Source organism: Balaenoptera borealis, assembly GCF_965194805.1.
Source record: "Balaenoptera borealis genome assembly, chromosome: 1".
NCBI classification, from domain to species: Eukaryota; Metazoa; Chordata; class Mammalia; order Artiodactyla; family Balaenopteridae; genus Balaenoptera; species Balaenoptera borealis.
In genome coordinates, this window is record NC_138860.1 from 62,313,049 (window position 1) to 62,330,841 (window position 17,793).

The 17,793-nt window shown below is 34.1% G+C and overlaps 1 protein-coding gene across 10 annotated transcripts in view; it reads right to left on the minus strand.

Annotated features, from left to right (window-relative positions):
- The window catches only part of DCAF6 (DDB1 and CUL4 associated factor 6), a 166,180-nt gene that overhangs the window by 50,906 nt on the left and 97,481 nt on the right, over nt 1–17,793 (minus strand). For 6 of the 10 annotated variants that reach the window (XM_082360633.1, XM_082360632.1, XM_082360629.1 and 3 more), the window contains one exon: nt 11,589–11,648. The exons of the other annotated variants lie outside the window; for them this stretch is intronic. In XM_082360633.1, the coding sequence (XP_082216759.1) occupies nt 11,589–11,648 (60 nt within the window). The remainder of the gene's footprint in view (nt 1–11,588; nt 11,649–17,793) is intronic. 10 annotated transcript variants of the gene reach the window in all.

Sequence of the window (17,793 nt, forward strand, 5' to 3'; positions counted from 1 at the left end):
GAACCTGATCCCTCGGCAATGAATGCCAGAGTCCTAACCACTGGACCACCAGGGAATTCCTGAACAGGACTTTTAAAATATCTGTCCTATCCTTGACAATCTTTGAAAAATTTGCTGTTAGTCATTTGTCCACATATAGTTTTCCCTTATTCTTTAGTTATGTTGCTAAAATTTCTGTCCCACTGCTGCCAAAACCACAGTCATCCTTAGGGATCTGGAATTGGTGAAGATAGCTGAAAGATTGAATGAATGATCAAGGAAACTAAGAGGTAGAACTGGGGCTACTTCTTTCATTATCTCTCACAACATTTTGTAAAGTGCTTTGTTATTATTTTTCTTTTAAAGTAGAGAAGAAATAGGGGGAAAAAAAAGCAGGTGTGAGAAAATTGTAGGGTTAAATTTCATAGATCTACCTTGGTTATGGGAGCATAAGTTTTAAGAAGCCATTTAACACCTGAAACTAACAAACACAACACTGTAAATCAACTATACTCCAATAAAAATTTAAAAAAAGAAGCCATTTAAATGCTGTATCAAAACTTCCTTTTTGAGTAAAATTAGAGGCAGCTATAGATATTTGCATGCTATGACTAAAGGAATATAGTAGACAAATAGCTAGCTGTTAAGAGGTCAAAATGGTGTAGAAAATATCTACCAGCCTCCAAGAGCACCCCCAACCTCCAAAAGCAAGAAGCTTCCTGAGATGATCAATGTTAATTCAAACCTTCTTCCTAGGTTATCTACTACCAAGTTATTATTTAATCTCTCTGGAATATAGTAAAAATCATGTAAAACACAGTAGTACTCATTTAATTTATGACTATAGTTGACAGAATTTGTTCATTTAAGTTGTCAATGAAGTCATCAGCCCGGAGTAAAATTGGCCCATCACATTATTTCTGTTAGCTACAAATACTTCAGACCCCTAGTCTAGTTATCTCCTTGTAGACTGCATATAAATAATGTCTCTGGCAGAAACACTACGCAGTGCACAACGTGGTTTCTTCAACTGAGGCATTAATGGAAGTATATATCTGAGGTTTAAAAATCCATTTCCTAGCCTTGTTCCATTCTACTCTTGCTAGTTTAATACTCCTCTTCTTGACCATATACAACCTATCGAATTGAATTTTCTCGGAAATGTAGATCACTGGTTTACTAGTAAATTAATTAACAAATTGTTTCTGATAAAGTGCATATTTTAAGCTAAAAAGGTCTATAAAAAATCTACTTTAACGAACTAAAAAATAAATGTTATTATTACTTTATTTGAAGAAATATTTGTAACCATTTTAATTTTCCATAACTTGCTCTGTGTGTTAAAAGTTGGATTAGCAAACACATTCTAAAAACTGTATTATTCAAAGCCTTACTTATATAATGCACAGAAATATATTAATATTACTGAAATATTTTGCTTAACAAGTAGAGATTTTAATTTAACAGCCTTAGGGTTTAGAACTTCACCAAACCCAATAACTTTATGTAGAACGCACCATCATATCAGTAACTAAAATTTCTTGAACATTACTATGTCCCAGGATATATATGTATCCTTTGTTAAATCTCTGTAGCACATATTTTAATCTCCATTTTATAGATGATGAAACTGATGATAATGAGCTAGATTCTTTTTCTCTAGTAACCTAAGTTTCTTTCTATATGAAGTTCCTACTTACTATACTGTCTTGGAAATAATCTGAATACTAAGTAGAAAATAAGATTCCTTAAATAAATATTTTAATTAAGAAATATCACCTGCTGGTATTGTTATTTCTCAGAAGTGATGTATAATTCATATCAGCAACTTTAACTGATAAAAGTTCTGGTAGTCCAAACTGTCACTTTGGTATCAGAGTATTGGAAAACTACACTGTATCTTTTCCAGGGCACTGAGAGACTGAACTATTTCTTCTCACTCTAAAAACATTATAGGAGAATAAAATTAATTGTGGTGCACTCAGCACAAGGACAGTGTAGTGGGGGGGAAAAAATCACTTTTAACTTGTTCAACACTGCTAAGATGGCCATATATATTGCTTTGTAGTTTAATTATTAAAAACAACTGATGATGTTAGTAGCTTAGAGCGGTCTCTATCCAGGCAAACGACCATCCATTAAAATACATGCTTTAGCAAGCACAGTCATAACCACATAATAATCAAGACAATATACTGTAAGACTTCATTTTTTGGAGTTAGAAGTGAATAGACAGTAACATGAGATTCTGGGAAGCAAATTTAAGAGATCCTTTCCCGAAAGAGCCCTTTCAGATGAATGCATTGGCTCAGAAAAAACTCTCAGAATGGGCTGGAATACAATTTGAAAGCAACTTCTTTGAACTTTAATTAGGTATCTTTCAAGCTTTGATTCACACTAAGAACCACAAATAAACTTCTTTTTTTTTGGTTAATACACATGTTTTCAAACCATTCAATCTGTGCATTTCAACTATGAAATTAATCATTTGTGGTTCTAAAAAAACATGCTAAAAGTAGTATAAAATATGCTATTTTGGTAACTAGGTTTGTATATCATCTAAATATTGATATGGATGTTTGGTCTTTTAGCTAGGATATCCCTGGAGACCCATCCTATGTGTAAATTTAAACAAAGTTATCAAAATGATAATTAAGTAGCATATGGCCACAATAATTTGTTTAGAACCACTATGCCCAACATTTCCTCTGCTGCTGGGTCACTATTCTAACTGTACAATCATCCATTAATCACCTACAGTAGCTTAGATATCCTGTGGATCATACAGAAATAATATATTCTTTGCTTCAGGGATTTTCTACTGCACAATGAACTTGTCAATATTTTTCCTTCTATTTTGCCAAATGTTTAAAATAAAAATCAATCTAAAAGGAAACAAAATATATGATGAAATCCTCTGAAAAAATACTGACATAGCAATGATAAAGCTCAACTATCTCCCCAAATTTTGCACCCCAACTTGCTTGGCATACATAGAAGAAAAGGCAAATTTCTCAAGTATCATTTCTAGGCCAATGCAAAATTTCCAATTTTATAGGTCAGGAACCTGTAACTTTTCTGCATACCTCAGACTACTGGATATCCAGGTCTTCCAATCATTTGTATAAGGAAGCATATTCTGATTCAAAGTGCAGAAACTGTTTCTAGGAGTAGATTCTAAACAGAGAACTCCTATCCACCACATAGGTGACTGTGAGGCAAGGTTTTTATTCTAAAATTGAGTGTTCTTACTAGTGCAATCTGACTTTATACAGAAATTAACTATTTTATGAAAGCCAAAAACAAAGTGCAACTTTAATACTGATATTTACTAGGAAATCTCTCCTCTGTAATCTTTTGGAAATAATATCCTAGTCAAATTTTCTTCCTGACAATCAAAACTCAACCTGTAAATCAATGACAATAACTTTAATCCAATACCTTTTTTCATGACATAACACAGAAATGTGAATTGAACTTAAACATGGGGTTGGGATACATACAGAATCAGACTGTGCCTGGTTCCATTTTCCCTCTAATATTTAAAATTTATGGATTGAAATGTAGTAGTCATTTTACCTATGCTACCTAGGCTTTCTTTCCCTGTACTTCAGAACTGTTAGTCTTATACCCCTCTGTTCATAAAAGTCTTCTATTCCTAGTTCACTTTCAGTTTGGAGGGAGAACAGATAGAAAGAAAATAAGTAAAAATGCGTACCTCATGCGGCACATAAACCCTGCCAAAATTCTCATCCAAGATTTTTCTTTTTATGACTGTTTCCTCACCTATATTCTCTATTAAAAAATCAAACCCGTCTGTCATACTCTGATTGAACAGATTACTTAACATGATAAAATGTGACTTCCAGATGAAAATGAACAAATGAGGTAGACAGCTTAGGAGAACACTCTCTTTAACCACTTTCCCCTCCAGCTACTGTCCTTCTTGCTTATCGTTTTGAATTACTTTTCTTAATTCTCATCGCCATTGAGAAGTACTTTTCATCTTCTCCTACTCTACTCTGGCCTCTATCAGCCCGGTGAAACTGCTCTCACTAATGAGATTGATCACCTCCGTGTTGATTAATCTAGTGGAGAATTTTTAGAACCCATTTATACTTGACCTCTCAGTAGCAAATAGACAACTCTCTTGTACTTGAAAATTTCTCTTCTTTTGATCTCATGACATCACACTGTTCTACTTTACCTATTACCTTTCAATGTGGTTGTTACTTCTCCATCTCCTTTATCACCTCTCCTCTAGCAAAATATTTAATTCTGGAATTTTTTCTGATTTTTTTTGAGATGTTTTAGATGTCTCACTTTTTACTTTCATCCTAGATGATTTCATCTACTTTCTTACCTTCAATTATCATCTACATGCAGAAAATTCTCCAATTTACTTCTCTAGCTCTGCCATCTTTGCTAAACGCCACAACGATACAATCAACTGCCCAACAGACTTTCCTACTTGGATGCCTCACACAGATAACTCAAATTCAACATATTCAAACTAAGCTTGTGATCTCCACCTCCTTCTATACATCCTCTCCCATATATTCTTCCTTTTCCAGGGTTATCTATTTCAGGAAGTAGCCAATCAATTGTACTCAGTCAAAACCTGGGAGTTACCCTTGCAGCCCTAGAAATGTCACCTGCTAGTCTCTATTATTACCGTTCCCAAACCACCACAAATAAATGTATAATCTAAGTCAAAACATTGCATTTACTGTATAAAAACAGATTTAAGACACACCCTGACCCTGCTCCCTCCAACCAGACTGCCATTGCTAAACCACCCCCATGTAGAAATTCTGGAGTTGTTACTGCAATTTATACTCTGGACTCCTCCTCAATCCTTTGCCTCGTTCATCAAATCCCATATACTCTACATTTGAAATATTTCATGAATCTCTTCACATCGCTACCTTACTTCTATCACCAGGTCAAAATCCTTATTACCAGAAGAACCTCCTAAGTGATTTATTAGTCTCTAATCAATTTTTCATACTCTATTCAGAACAAACCAGATCTGGCCATGTTCCCTATTTTAAATCCTTCATTAGCTTCCTACTGTTCCTGAATTAAAATCTAAAACCTTAAAAAAGTCTAAAAGGTCCTTCTCAATCTGGACTCTACCTATCTCTTGAAGCCAGAGCAAACGCCAGCCATACTGGGACTCTTCTAGTCATTCTAATGTGATTATCTCAGAGCCTCTGCACATGCTATTCATGATCCCCTTTTCCTCCCTCTCCTTGACCTAACTTACTCATACTCATCTTTCAGATTGCAGCTAAAATGTCTCATCCTCAGGAATGCCTTATTTGGCCCCCTACCAGAAGAGACAAAGACTCATTCATATGCTCCCGATTGAACCTTACTTCCTCTTTTATAACACTTAGGACACTCGTATTTATTTTTTTCATCATCTGTCTTTACTGTTAGATGAAGCAAAGGATAGTGGTTATGATCGCAGACACTGAAACCAGGCTGCTTGGATTTGAATCACATCTCTTAACACAGACACACAGTGTGTGACCTTGGACAAGTTTCTTAACCTCTCTTTACCTCAGTTTCCTCATCTGAAAATGGAGATAATAATGGTACCTGCTGTATACGGCTTTGGTGAGGATTAAGTAAATAAACATATAAAAATTGCTCCAAGTAATGTTTGGCACAAAGAAAATGTAAGTGTCTATGTTGTTATTATTATGGTTAATCAACTCTATTATTATTATTATCATTATTATTATTAATCAACTCTGTTCCAAGCAAAGGGAGCATTAGCTTTATTCATTCATGCAAACTGGTGCCAAGCCCAGTATTTGCCACAAGGTAACAGGCATTTAACATGAGTTGAATTAATGAAACAGATATACAAATATGGCTCCACCACTTATTTCACTTGTCTTTACAGATTTCTTGAAGTCTTAGTTTCTTCATCAGTAAAATGAGGATCACATTAGTATTCACCTCATTAAATTACAACAAATGAGATAATACATACAAAATTCTTAACACAGTGCCAGTTACATATTAAAAACTCAATAAATGTCACTTATTTTTATCATAGACAATTCTGAGTTAGAAAACAATTTAACTAGAAATATAGATATTGATTTGGTTAGCAGGAGAGTGGAACAAGTAAGCATATGCAATAAAAATTAAACAGTGCTTAACTTCCAAAAGATGAAATATACCACTAATTTTAAGAATCTAGACTAGTAGTTGGGGAAAAGGGGATTAGCTACTTCATTCTAAGCAACTAAGTGATAACTAGTTCTAAGGAATATAAAAAAAAAGTCTAAATGAAGTCTGATTTCACTAACTTTATTTTCTAGAATTTAAAATACGACATATACAGAGGTAGCCCAGTGTGATGAATACAGAACTTATATTTCCCATTAATACAGCAGTCTTCAATCATTAGGTATTTATTTAATAAAAATTAGAGTTGTCAAAGTACATTTAATGGCAATTTACAATATTGCTTGATGTACTATCATCAAGATGATATTATTAAAATAAAATTTCAACTTGGTGACAGTATATAATCTTAAGGAAATAATACTTAATGCAAGACAGGTCCAGTTTTTCCATTCCCAATCTACCCTAGTAGAATTAGTAAAATCTGTTTCACTGCTTTCTGATCATCCACAAGTCTCCTTCTGTAAGTAAACATTTTATTAATGTCAAAAGAAGTCTGCTTATATAAAATAATGGATAATTAGCATTTATGTTTCTAATGCTTACAAATTAGCATTTTTATTTCTTTAAATCTAGAGTAGAAAATGAGTGTCTGACAGATGCACAATTGCCTATAGGTGTAAGTTTCAAACTTAATGGCATTATCAACTTCCACTTAATGATTATCACTGTAAAATGAATATAAAGCAACTTGCTAGAGTCATGGCAAAAATTTAAAACTCAGGCAAAATTAATTCCTCATACCCCCTCAAAAATTAAATGTTAAGATTATAGGTTTCTTTTGTTATTGTTGTTATTGTTAATAAAAGAAGGGGGAATTTCTGGCCTAAATATTTTTAACAGGAAAAATTTGTTAGTTTTAGTAAGAGGCAAGAGAAATATGTCAGAAGAGGATTTTCCCCCTTAAAATATAGTAGTTATAACAGAGATATAAATAAAAGGAAAATCAAAACTACTCATTAAAATATATTATTCACACTAAACAAAATGCATGACAGATATAACTGTGCTTATTCAAATACTTTCTAATTAGCACAGAAGGGTTGTCAATGTGTGCACCCACAGCCCTAAATTTGGAGAGTAGTGCAAAGTATTTTAGCACGGGATAAAAACAATGTGCATGCTGTACACTTATTTCCCTATCATTTATTTCTTTAAAAAATATTTTGATAAAAGAAAATAAAATCTATTGAGGCAACCAGGCAGCTGCATTTATGGTCTTTAAGGTTTACAATAAATAAATTAGACAAAGTGTGGTGCTTTTTTAAAAAATTCAAGATAAATAAGCAAAAACACTGTTTGCAATCAACCAGTTCAATAATGTATATATAATTATTTAAAGAAATCTTTTCAATGAAACAAGTCCATTACAATTTAAAAAATTTTATTAGTAACATTTTTAGCCTAGTAATCCCTCAAAATAAAGAAAATCTAGGACTTCCCTGGTGGCGCAGTGGTTAAGAATCCACCTGCCAATGCAGGGGACAGGTTCTATCCCTGGTCCAGGAAGATCCCACATGCTGCGGAGCAACTAAGCCCGTGTGCCACAACTACTGAGCCTGTGCTCTAGAGCCCACGAGCCACAACTACTGAGTCTGCGAGCCACAACTACTGAAGCCCGCTCGCCTAGAGCCCGTGCTCCTCAAAAGAGAGGCCACCGCAATGAGAAGACGTCGCACCGCAACGAAAAGCAGATCCCGCTCACCGCAACTAGAGAAAATCCCGTACGCAGCAACGAAGACCCAACACAGCCAAAAAATAAATTAAAAAAAAAAAAAAAAAAGAAAGAAAACCTATGAACTACTATGGGAAATTAAATTAAGCAACATGTAAAAGCACCTGGACACCTGGAAGATGAATAATGTCAGGTAAGTATAAAACAGAATTATCAATTAAAAAATATATTAGTGTCTTTTAAAAGTATGAAAAAGACATTTAAAATATGCTTAAAATAATCATTAGAGATATATTCAGGAAAAAACTTATTAAATGTACCACTTTTTCCATTCTACAGGGTAAAATAGAGAACAAGGGTCTTGACAAAGATTAAAACTTGAAATAATAGCCTACCTGGGGACATCAACTATTCCCTATACCTTTAACCTCTTCTACAAAGATTCTTTCTTATTTTATAAACATGCTCAGTTCTGAAATTATAACTCCCTCCCAGACGTTACCTTTTCTCTACCTTTTCATTCTTAATTGAGCTTATTGAAAGTCATCTACATACCAATGTGTCCACTTTTTTAAAAAAAATCTTCCTCCTCAAACCACTGCTATCTGGCTTCTGCCTCCACATGTAACTGCAGTGCCGAAGCAGTCAGTAACCCACACGGTGCCAAATTCAAAAACATTTCTCTGTCCTTTCACTGCTTCACAATGCACTACTGACCAGTTCCTCCTTGAACTTTTCTTTTCTCCTGACTTTGGTTATGGCACTCTTCTGCCCTATTTCTCTGACCGTTCCTTTCCTGTCTCCTTAGCCAGATACTTTTCTCTGCTTGCTCCCTGTAGCATAGACTTTCCTCTTTTCACTTTAACCTCTATTCCTAGACAATTTTATCCACTCTTGTGGTTTCAACTGTTATCTGTAAATTGACGATTCCTAATTTTTATCTCCATCTCAGGCTTCTCTGGTGACTTCCAGAAACATATCATATCTCCATCCAACTGTCTATGATATTTCTCCATTTGGATGTCCAAAGGTACTTCAAACTCAACATATCAAGAAAATCGCATGTACCTTTTCCCCCCTATAACCGGCTGTTTCTCCTGAAATCCCTATCTTGGTTCAGTATTACTATCTATCACCGTTATCAAGACACCTGGATATCATTCTCTCATTTTTAATAACTAATCAAAGTCCCATCAATTCCAGCTCTTAAATATTTTAAAAAATCTGTCTATTCTCCTCATTTCCCACTGCTATCACCTTAGATTGGACCCCTCATCATCTCTCACCTGGCCTATTGCAATAGCCTCTCATGTAGTCTTGCTGTTTTCAATTTTATTCCCTTCCAATCAGGCATCTATAAAGCTGCCAAAATGATCTAAGACATAAATCTGGTCATGTTTCTCCCAAACTGGAATAATTTCTATAGCATCCCACTGCTTAAAGAACTGATTTACTCATTCATTCAACAAGTATTTACTGTTTAATGAAAACAGATATGATGTTAGGCACTGAATATATTATAGTGAATGAAAACATTTAGAGAATATGGAGAAAGATAGGCAGTTAAACAAACAATCCCTTAAATAAACGTATGATTACAAATTTTGACAAATGCAACGAAGGAATATAGCAGGTCACAAAGAGAAAAAGAGGGGAGAACTATTTCAGATTAGAATGTCATATTACTTTTGGGAAAGTAATATCTAAGTGAGTTTTGATGAGTAGAAGTTGCTAAAGGGAAAAGCATTTTTGGTAGAGGGAATACCATATACAAGAGATTTGAGAGGGAAACGAGCTTAGAGTGTTAGAAAAATTGAAAGAAGGCTTAATTGGCAAGAGCTTAGTGAGTGAGGGAAGGGGCCAGGTCACATACAGTTCTGCAAGCCAAGTGGTATGGATTTAGACTGCCTAAGGGCAAATGGACACAGTTTAAATGTTTTAGGCAGATGAAAGACATGATTAGATTTACATTTTTAGAAGTTCACTCTGGCTGTTGGTAGAGAAGAGATACAGCCTGAGTGGATGTGACGAAACCAGTTAAGAGGTTACTGCATTAGTCCAGGTGAGAAAGACAGTTGTGGGAAGTTTCTGTTAACTTGTATAGTAGAGGTTATCTTTAGGTAATATAAGCCTATAATGTAGAAGTCCCCAGTACTTTAAAAGATGTCATCCTGCTGAACAAAAAGGCATGTAAAAGCTCAGGATTTAATTCATTTGGATATACTGTCATTAGAACATTTCTGCTCAGAGAACTTATTGCAAAGCTACATTGATGACGGTCTATCGTCATGCAGCTTCTGCCAAACCTATGCAATATCTGACCTTTTATATAACATCTCTACTCATATGACTAAAAGGCATATCATACTTTACATGGCCAAAAAAATAAAGAACCTTTTGATTTCTGCCTCCGAACTAGTTTACCCTAGTAAATGGCACCATCATTTACCCAGGCATTGATGGCAAAAATATGGGAGTTATCCTTTATTCTCATCTCTTTCTGTCATATGCCATAACATATGTACATTAATTACCAACTTAAATATTCAATATAATTCTATGGAAATTATTCTGTAAGATTAAATAAAATATGAATTTGGCTACAAACCCTCTGGTAGTATTTACATGCATATAGCCTTACCAAAAACAGATTATTTCATTAGAGAGCAGTTTTAAACAGTAGTAAAATATATTATAATATAACGCTATAATTGTTTTATACCTTAATTATTCTTAACTGATAATACCTCTACAATAAATGTATAAAGATAAAGCACACATAATTTCTTAGTTCTCAAATTCATTTACTAATTCATTCATTCATTCTCAAGAACAGAAAAATCTATAGCAAATATCTGTCAACTCAGGTCTATAAAGAATAGTAAGATCAGATGTACATAAGTTTTCTAATTTGTTTCAAAATTAGTTTCTGAATAATTCTCTAAGAAGACAGTTAAAATTAGATCTATTTCACACTAAATAGGTACTTCATCAATATTTCATTTCCCCGATACTGTTGACCAATGAGTCATCCTACATATGTAAACTTTTAGCCAACTAAAGCTTACAGCTACAGTGCTAAGTTATTCTTTTCTAATTTTTTAAAAATATTTGTAAAATCTGCTTCATCAGCCTCCGCTCAAGGCTTCAAGGTGGATTCTATACCTCTCCTACTTCAAGAGTGCAAGGGGAAGTGGAAGCTATTTTCCCTTCTGATTGGTGGCTTTGGAGCTTATCTCTGCATTCATAATTGTATTCCTTAAGGTTAAAGCTATCAGGAGTTTAACTACCAGATAAGTGAGACATAAAATCAAGTATCATTATTATAGCAATGCAGTAATACAGAACATTACTATATTCAAATAACTTTTTCTAAATTAGCCACTAGGTAATATGCTAACCTCACATCCACAGTTCTACACAATTTTACGATAGATAGAATTAAAAAAAGGATCGATATTATATCCATTATAATACTATTACAGGAAGAGATTCCAAAGTTGGCATAAAGGGCCAAAGGTAGAAATTAGCTTATACAGAAAATAATTTGTATAGGCCAAGGAGGCCCTTTGTGCATAATGCCACCTAAGGTAATTCAGCCCACAAAATACTGACTATCAGACCATAATCAAAATGAAATGCTTTGAAAAAGTGAGAGAGAGCTTGGTTTATGCATTGCAATAAAACTATGGATGGATGGGCATAGCGCATCTCCTGTTGCACGCACCCTGTTGCTCGTCAAGTGACATGGATCCGAGCTGTTTGTTAACCACAGAAGAAGGAGAATCTGAAACAAAAATGAGATTTCAACTTAAAAGTAAGCAGCAGAAAACTGCACAGCAATGTTATGATCATCTCTAAGCTTAAGAAACAAATGTATAAGGTTGGGGAATAGAAGTAAGTACTGTGGTGTGTTTCCCAAGCAGTGAGTAAGCAGGGCCATGTGCTTAAGATATGTTATTCCAGGCAAGCATTTAGCAACTTTGAGAATGAGTTGAGAAAATATTCTTCTACTTCCATGCATATACCATTTATCAAATTCATTTAGCACAGGCACAAGGTGCAAGGTAGATAAAATAGAAACAGTGTATCTCCCTCACTAAAAGGAAGACTCCTTGTCCTTCTCAAACCCTCTCTCCAGCTCCTCAAGATGGCTTTCATTTAGGATTGGAGGATTCAGAGCCTGAAATAAGATGTTCACTACACTTAGCTAGATGTTATCTTGAGCTGAAAAAAGAGCTCCAGTGAAGATTTAAGACAAAGAAAATAGTTTATAAGAGAAATATTCAATGAAGTAATTACCATTACAGAAACATAGATAACTTTTAAAACTCTATGGTATGTTGTGCATATTAAAACTGTACTGTGAAGGCTTAGGTTTCTTTAGGTGCCTGGTGAGAAAAGGAAAAGAGAGGCAACGAGAAGGCTTATGGTCTGGGCTTCATGCTTTCCACCTTGGCTTCAAACAGAACATTTTATTTTTATCCTTTGGATATACTGAGTTTCTATGTAAAATAATTTGTTTTGTAAATAAATGGGTTCTATTGCTTGAAAAACACTGGTATAACGAAAGGCAGCATGATAAAATGGAAAAAGCACCGGTCTAGAGTTAGTCAGTGTTGATTCCAACCCTGGTTTGACAATAATTAGCTATGTGACAGAGGACAAGTCACATTTTTAGATCCAACGCTCTCCTTCCTTCCTGGTCATCCCAGGGACCTGGTAACTAAGAAAGGCACTGGGGAACAGAAGGAGGTGGCTACTATTCCGGGCTTGGGTTCTAGTGCGCTAGTGAAGCTACAGGAAGAGGGAAAATGCGGATAGCAAGCATAGCTGTCCACTAACTGTAAGAATAATTCCTAGTTTCTAACAGCCTATGCTCTGTTCGTAGCAAATGTTGTTAATAAAACAAAAACTCTGCACTTTTGACTGATCGGTTTCTATTCATAATGGCACATTATTCCCCCAAAGGTAAGTATTTTGATTTAAGAGTGTCCTTAACTCAATAGCTAAAAGTTTTCCAAAATATCCTTGATTCTTAGCAATTTTATACCACTTGACTGCTTCAATTTGTACACGTTAAAAAGTCTGAATCCTGCTACTGGGACTACTGGTATCAATTTTAAATTGTCTACCTTCTGAGATAACCAGTGTGCTCATAAATTTTTGTATTACTAGATTTTGATAAAGCATGATCGTTATTTAAATAATAGCTTTTACTTAAAGTATCCTTACTTATCACCTCTTCATCAGAATATTCAGCTCAACAAATCTGTATTACACAAAAAAGAAAGTAGGAATGATAGTATTTTAATCGGTTCCCTAATCTAGCCATGCTTTGCTTTGCTTTTCTAAGACTTCTCAAATATCCATCTCAGAGTTAGATACAACATTCCTATCTATGCTCTTTCTGAAGAGCAGATGAGTCAGTCTTTAGAGACAAACAAAATGATATTCTTTAAGAAAAACAATAAAAATGTGAGTCACAGTGAAATAAATATTGGAAAATCTTCCTAGAAAGCCTCTTATGAAATATTTTTTATCCCTTTGGATTTGTTATACATTTCATTATACTCTCATTAAGAAGCCTCAGAAAACTAACAACTCTCCAAGCAATCTTTTTTCAAATATTTAATATTTTCATGAATATTATGGAATGTACAAATCTTATTAAAGTGCATCTTATGTAAGCTTTTAAATAAAACACATTGAGAAAGGATCTAGAATGCTATCATCTCCACAAAATTGTGTGTTTTCAAACTCTTGAAGTATTTAAAATGTTAACAAAGTTTAGGTTAAGACAGAAAGATATTAAGCTAAAAGGGCTTCCGTTTTGGTTTTACAGTCTGTCACAGATATTGTGTATATCTGGGGAGCTGTCGTTCTTTCCATGTTGAAGACCAATCTTTAAGAAGAAATCCTTCTTCATCATTGCTTCCATTCTATTTTTAATTTTGGGTACCATGCAACTGTTTTTGGAAGGATTACTTTCCTGTCACATAAAACATTTGAAGTAAAATGTTTCTATATCACTAGATATTCAGAAATACAATACCCATAATTTCCAACTTACAGAAGTATTTCCAAATGTTAACACAATAATCATCAGAATATCTAATATTAAAAAAACAAACAAGTATTAGTTCAATGCTGATTGCTTCAGTGTTTGCATACTCTATTCCTTCTTTCTGTGAAATGTCTTCTAGAAAGCACTATCACAAAATAAAAATCTGACCATATGGTCCAATGATAATTTATTACAAAATGCAATACAGTTGGTCAGCCTATTGGAAATGTCTTAGATTATTATTATTTTTAAAGTAGAGATAAACTTTAAGCAAAAGCTCCTTCAGTCTAAGCTCAAGGTGTCTCATGGTTAATTACTGTGTATCTCCAAAAATTTCGTGTTTTAGTTTTGAGAAACTTCTTTAGCCCCTGGACATCTGAACTTTTTCAACTGTAGAAAAAAATAAGGAATTATAATCTAAGTAACAAGGACTCTTTAGTCAGACTCCCCTGGGTTCAAATCTGGCTTTCCTACTCAGTAATACTGTAACCGTGGGCAAGTTATTTAACGTCTCTAAGTCTCAGTTTCTCCATCTGTAGAATGGGGATAATTACAATATCTACCACATACTGTTCTTGTGAAGATGTAATGAGATAATCCATGTAAACTACTTAGACAGCATATATGTTATTACTTGCTTGTTTTTCAGAAACATGGTGTTGAATGAAAAATGATGATAGGAGGCTGTTCTGAAAAACATGGAGCATGGTCCTGCATTTAAAGTGCCAAGAGACCCATCACTGTTTTGTTCAGGACCCTATCATTCAAAGTAGTTAAGAAATACTTGCAGAACTATGTCAACATTACATCTGATTTACTAACTGCTTATGTTATTATAATCACTAAACACCTGGGTCAAACGCATCCATTTGAGAAGTGCTACGTGTAACTGACATCATGGACATTGTGGGGAACTGGATGTTGTATAGAGCCTGCTTGCACAGGACCGGGTAAGTGCTGATTTTTTCCAATATGGCTCAGTTTTGAAAAGCCCTTTAAAATATTCACCAATGTTTTATACCCTTTAAGGGGTATAAAATTTACTTTTTTCTTTTCCAATCGGCAAAACCGTGCCATAAAGTGAAAAAACAGTTCCTACCTGACACCCTCTCTAGGCTGGCTCCATGCTCCAGTGGGGCTCTGTGGTGGTTGGGCCAGTACCAGCAGACTCCACAGGGTGTCGTCACTCTGAGCAGGAGCCAGCAACCCATGACTTCAGGGGACCTGAAATGGAAAAAAAGAGTTGGGTTTAAAATCAGCCATATGCTGAATGCCTCTGCCATAGCTATGTACGGCATTCATCTGATAAACATACATACAGCTCATTCAAAACCCTGAATGCTATCAACCTTACATGGCTGTAAAATGAGGACATCTTGAGGTAGTTAGTTAAAGTCACTATAATTAAGATAGTCCATTACTATGTGTACTGCTCTACTTAGGAGTATAAAAACTTTATACAGTATTCTCCATCCCATCCTTATGCCATCTCTATAAATTATGGCAGGCCACGCTACTTAAATAAATCAATAATTGGGAAACTGAGGCATAAAGCAGCCAAATGACCTGCCCAAGGTCATTTGTCATAGGGCCAGGGACAAGAACTCAGCCAGTCTAACACCCAGGCAGTGATCTGATGAAGGTAAATTCATCTCTTTATGATTTAAAAAAAAAAAAACTGAAAGACTAGAAATGAGTTGTGATGTATTTCCTAAAAGCCTAGAAAAAAACGCACTTTTTTTAAAAAACTAAAGTGAAAATATTTTAAAAGTATATATACTGACTTTGAAAAATAAAAATTTTGGAAATTAGCTATGAATAATTATCATTTACAGGTGTCAAAAATTCTTTTAGAGGAGTGGTGTTCAAAGTGTGCTTCAGAGAGCAGAGGTGGCTTGGGGGTGGCAAGAAGGACAAGGAGTTGGGCTGTCATTTCTTAACTCTCTTTATGTTCAATCACAACACTGTCACTTTTATGTATTTTATATTAGAACTTCTCCATGAAGTTCTGATTTCACAGCTGAAAAAAAGGGGGGGGAAACCATTGTTTAAACGTATCTTAACATCTATCTTACTTAGCTCATTTTAAATAGCACTTGGTGCCTTGGAATGATGTTTTAGTTTTCAACCGCCAAGAAATATTGGCATCAGGTGCCTTCCCATTTGATCTCATTCAAATGTAGATTATTTCTATAAAATGGCTTGATGGCTTGATCCCATTTTCCTACAGAAATTAGGTATTAGGTAGATTCATCTTACACTTAGCCTTTCACAAAATATTCTCACGAGTCCTATATTTTGAAAAGAGAATAAAATATTTATCAGACAATGTAATCATTCAGAAATTCTACACTGGTTAAAATTTCTTGGTTTCCAAATCACATTAATGTCTCCTTTGAATATCTTATACCTAAAAGGCTTAAATAGGTGAGAAAATGATAGAAGTATCATTTATTGACAGTATCATCACTTGCTGACACTGTGAAGACAACAACATATAATGGGAAAATGTTTTATGAGAATTGCACAGTCTTCTACTGTTAAAAAGTTAAAATCTAGAATGTTAATTCTGTGCTATTCTATATTGATGATTTTAGTAGTAACATCTAGCATGAGTGAATGGATCAATTAATGTCCATAATACACATACACAAAATTGTATTCATACATCATGAAGTATAAGAAAATGTTTTGCTAATTGTTATTCAAAGAAAACCTATCTCCCTGTTGAATTTCATAAATTTAATTCCTATTCTGTATTTTTATAATTTGAATGTTCTGAAATGAAGAATTTTGCATTAAGTCAACTCATCTTTCCTCACATCCAAAATTTACTAAATGGACAAAATATATATATACTTTATTAGTTATCCTTTGTAACAAACTAACAATACATTATTTAACTGTTCTTAAAGTTTTTAATTACCAAATAGTGTTCCTAACATGTGAGGACAGAATAAGATAAAAGTTAACACTAACAAATGAACCCAGGCCATGTTACAGGTTAGACTTACTAGGGGTCTCATATGAATGCTATGTTAAAAGCGTATGATATAGATGACGTGTTTCACCTTGTAGGTGAAGGGAGCAACATACGCTGAGTGACAGCACTAAGGGCCTCTAAGATTGGTCCACGTGGGCAGCCTCAGCAGCCCAAGTAAGTTGTTTAATAACAAAATTAAGATAACATGTTTCTCAACTTCAAAACTGGCAAGGCATCTAACTCAGCTTTGGCTTTTTAAAATATACTGGTTATCAAACTAGGTACTATTTAATAAGAATGATGCTTAGAGTTGGGAAAACAGCATCTTATTTTACAAAGACCATATAATCACCCTAAAGCTTTCTGATTCTAAAAAGAACTTGCTTTGATTCAAATTGATAAACTAAATATAAAGACTGAGTGTCAATATTTTCCTAATGTCCACAATGTACATTTCCCTACTGATAATGTAGACAGTTTTGCTTTATACTCAAATTCACTTTAATACTTGGTTTGTTATCTGCTAAACTTCAGTATTTAAAAAATATTTATACATGTAGGGATACTTTATCTTCCTTCTTATTGTTTTATATGTTATATATTTTTACTTTTAAAACCCGAGCTAGAGTTTTATACACAGCACAAAAGCATAGCAAAATGTATTATTATTAAATGTCACAGCTGTAATCTAATCAAACTTTGTTAGTTTTAAGTGTAGGAAAAGATTTCTCTATAGAAAAAAACAAAAAAAGACAGAGAGAGAGACATCTTCTTTGCTTGACTGATATTCTCTCCATTAATATAATAATAAGTTAAAAATCAGGTCCATAATTTGTTCCAAACATCATACCTATATTGCAGTTATTTAAATCTATTTTATTT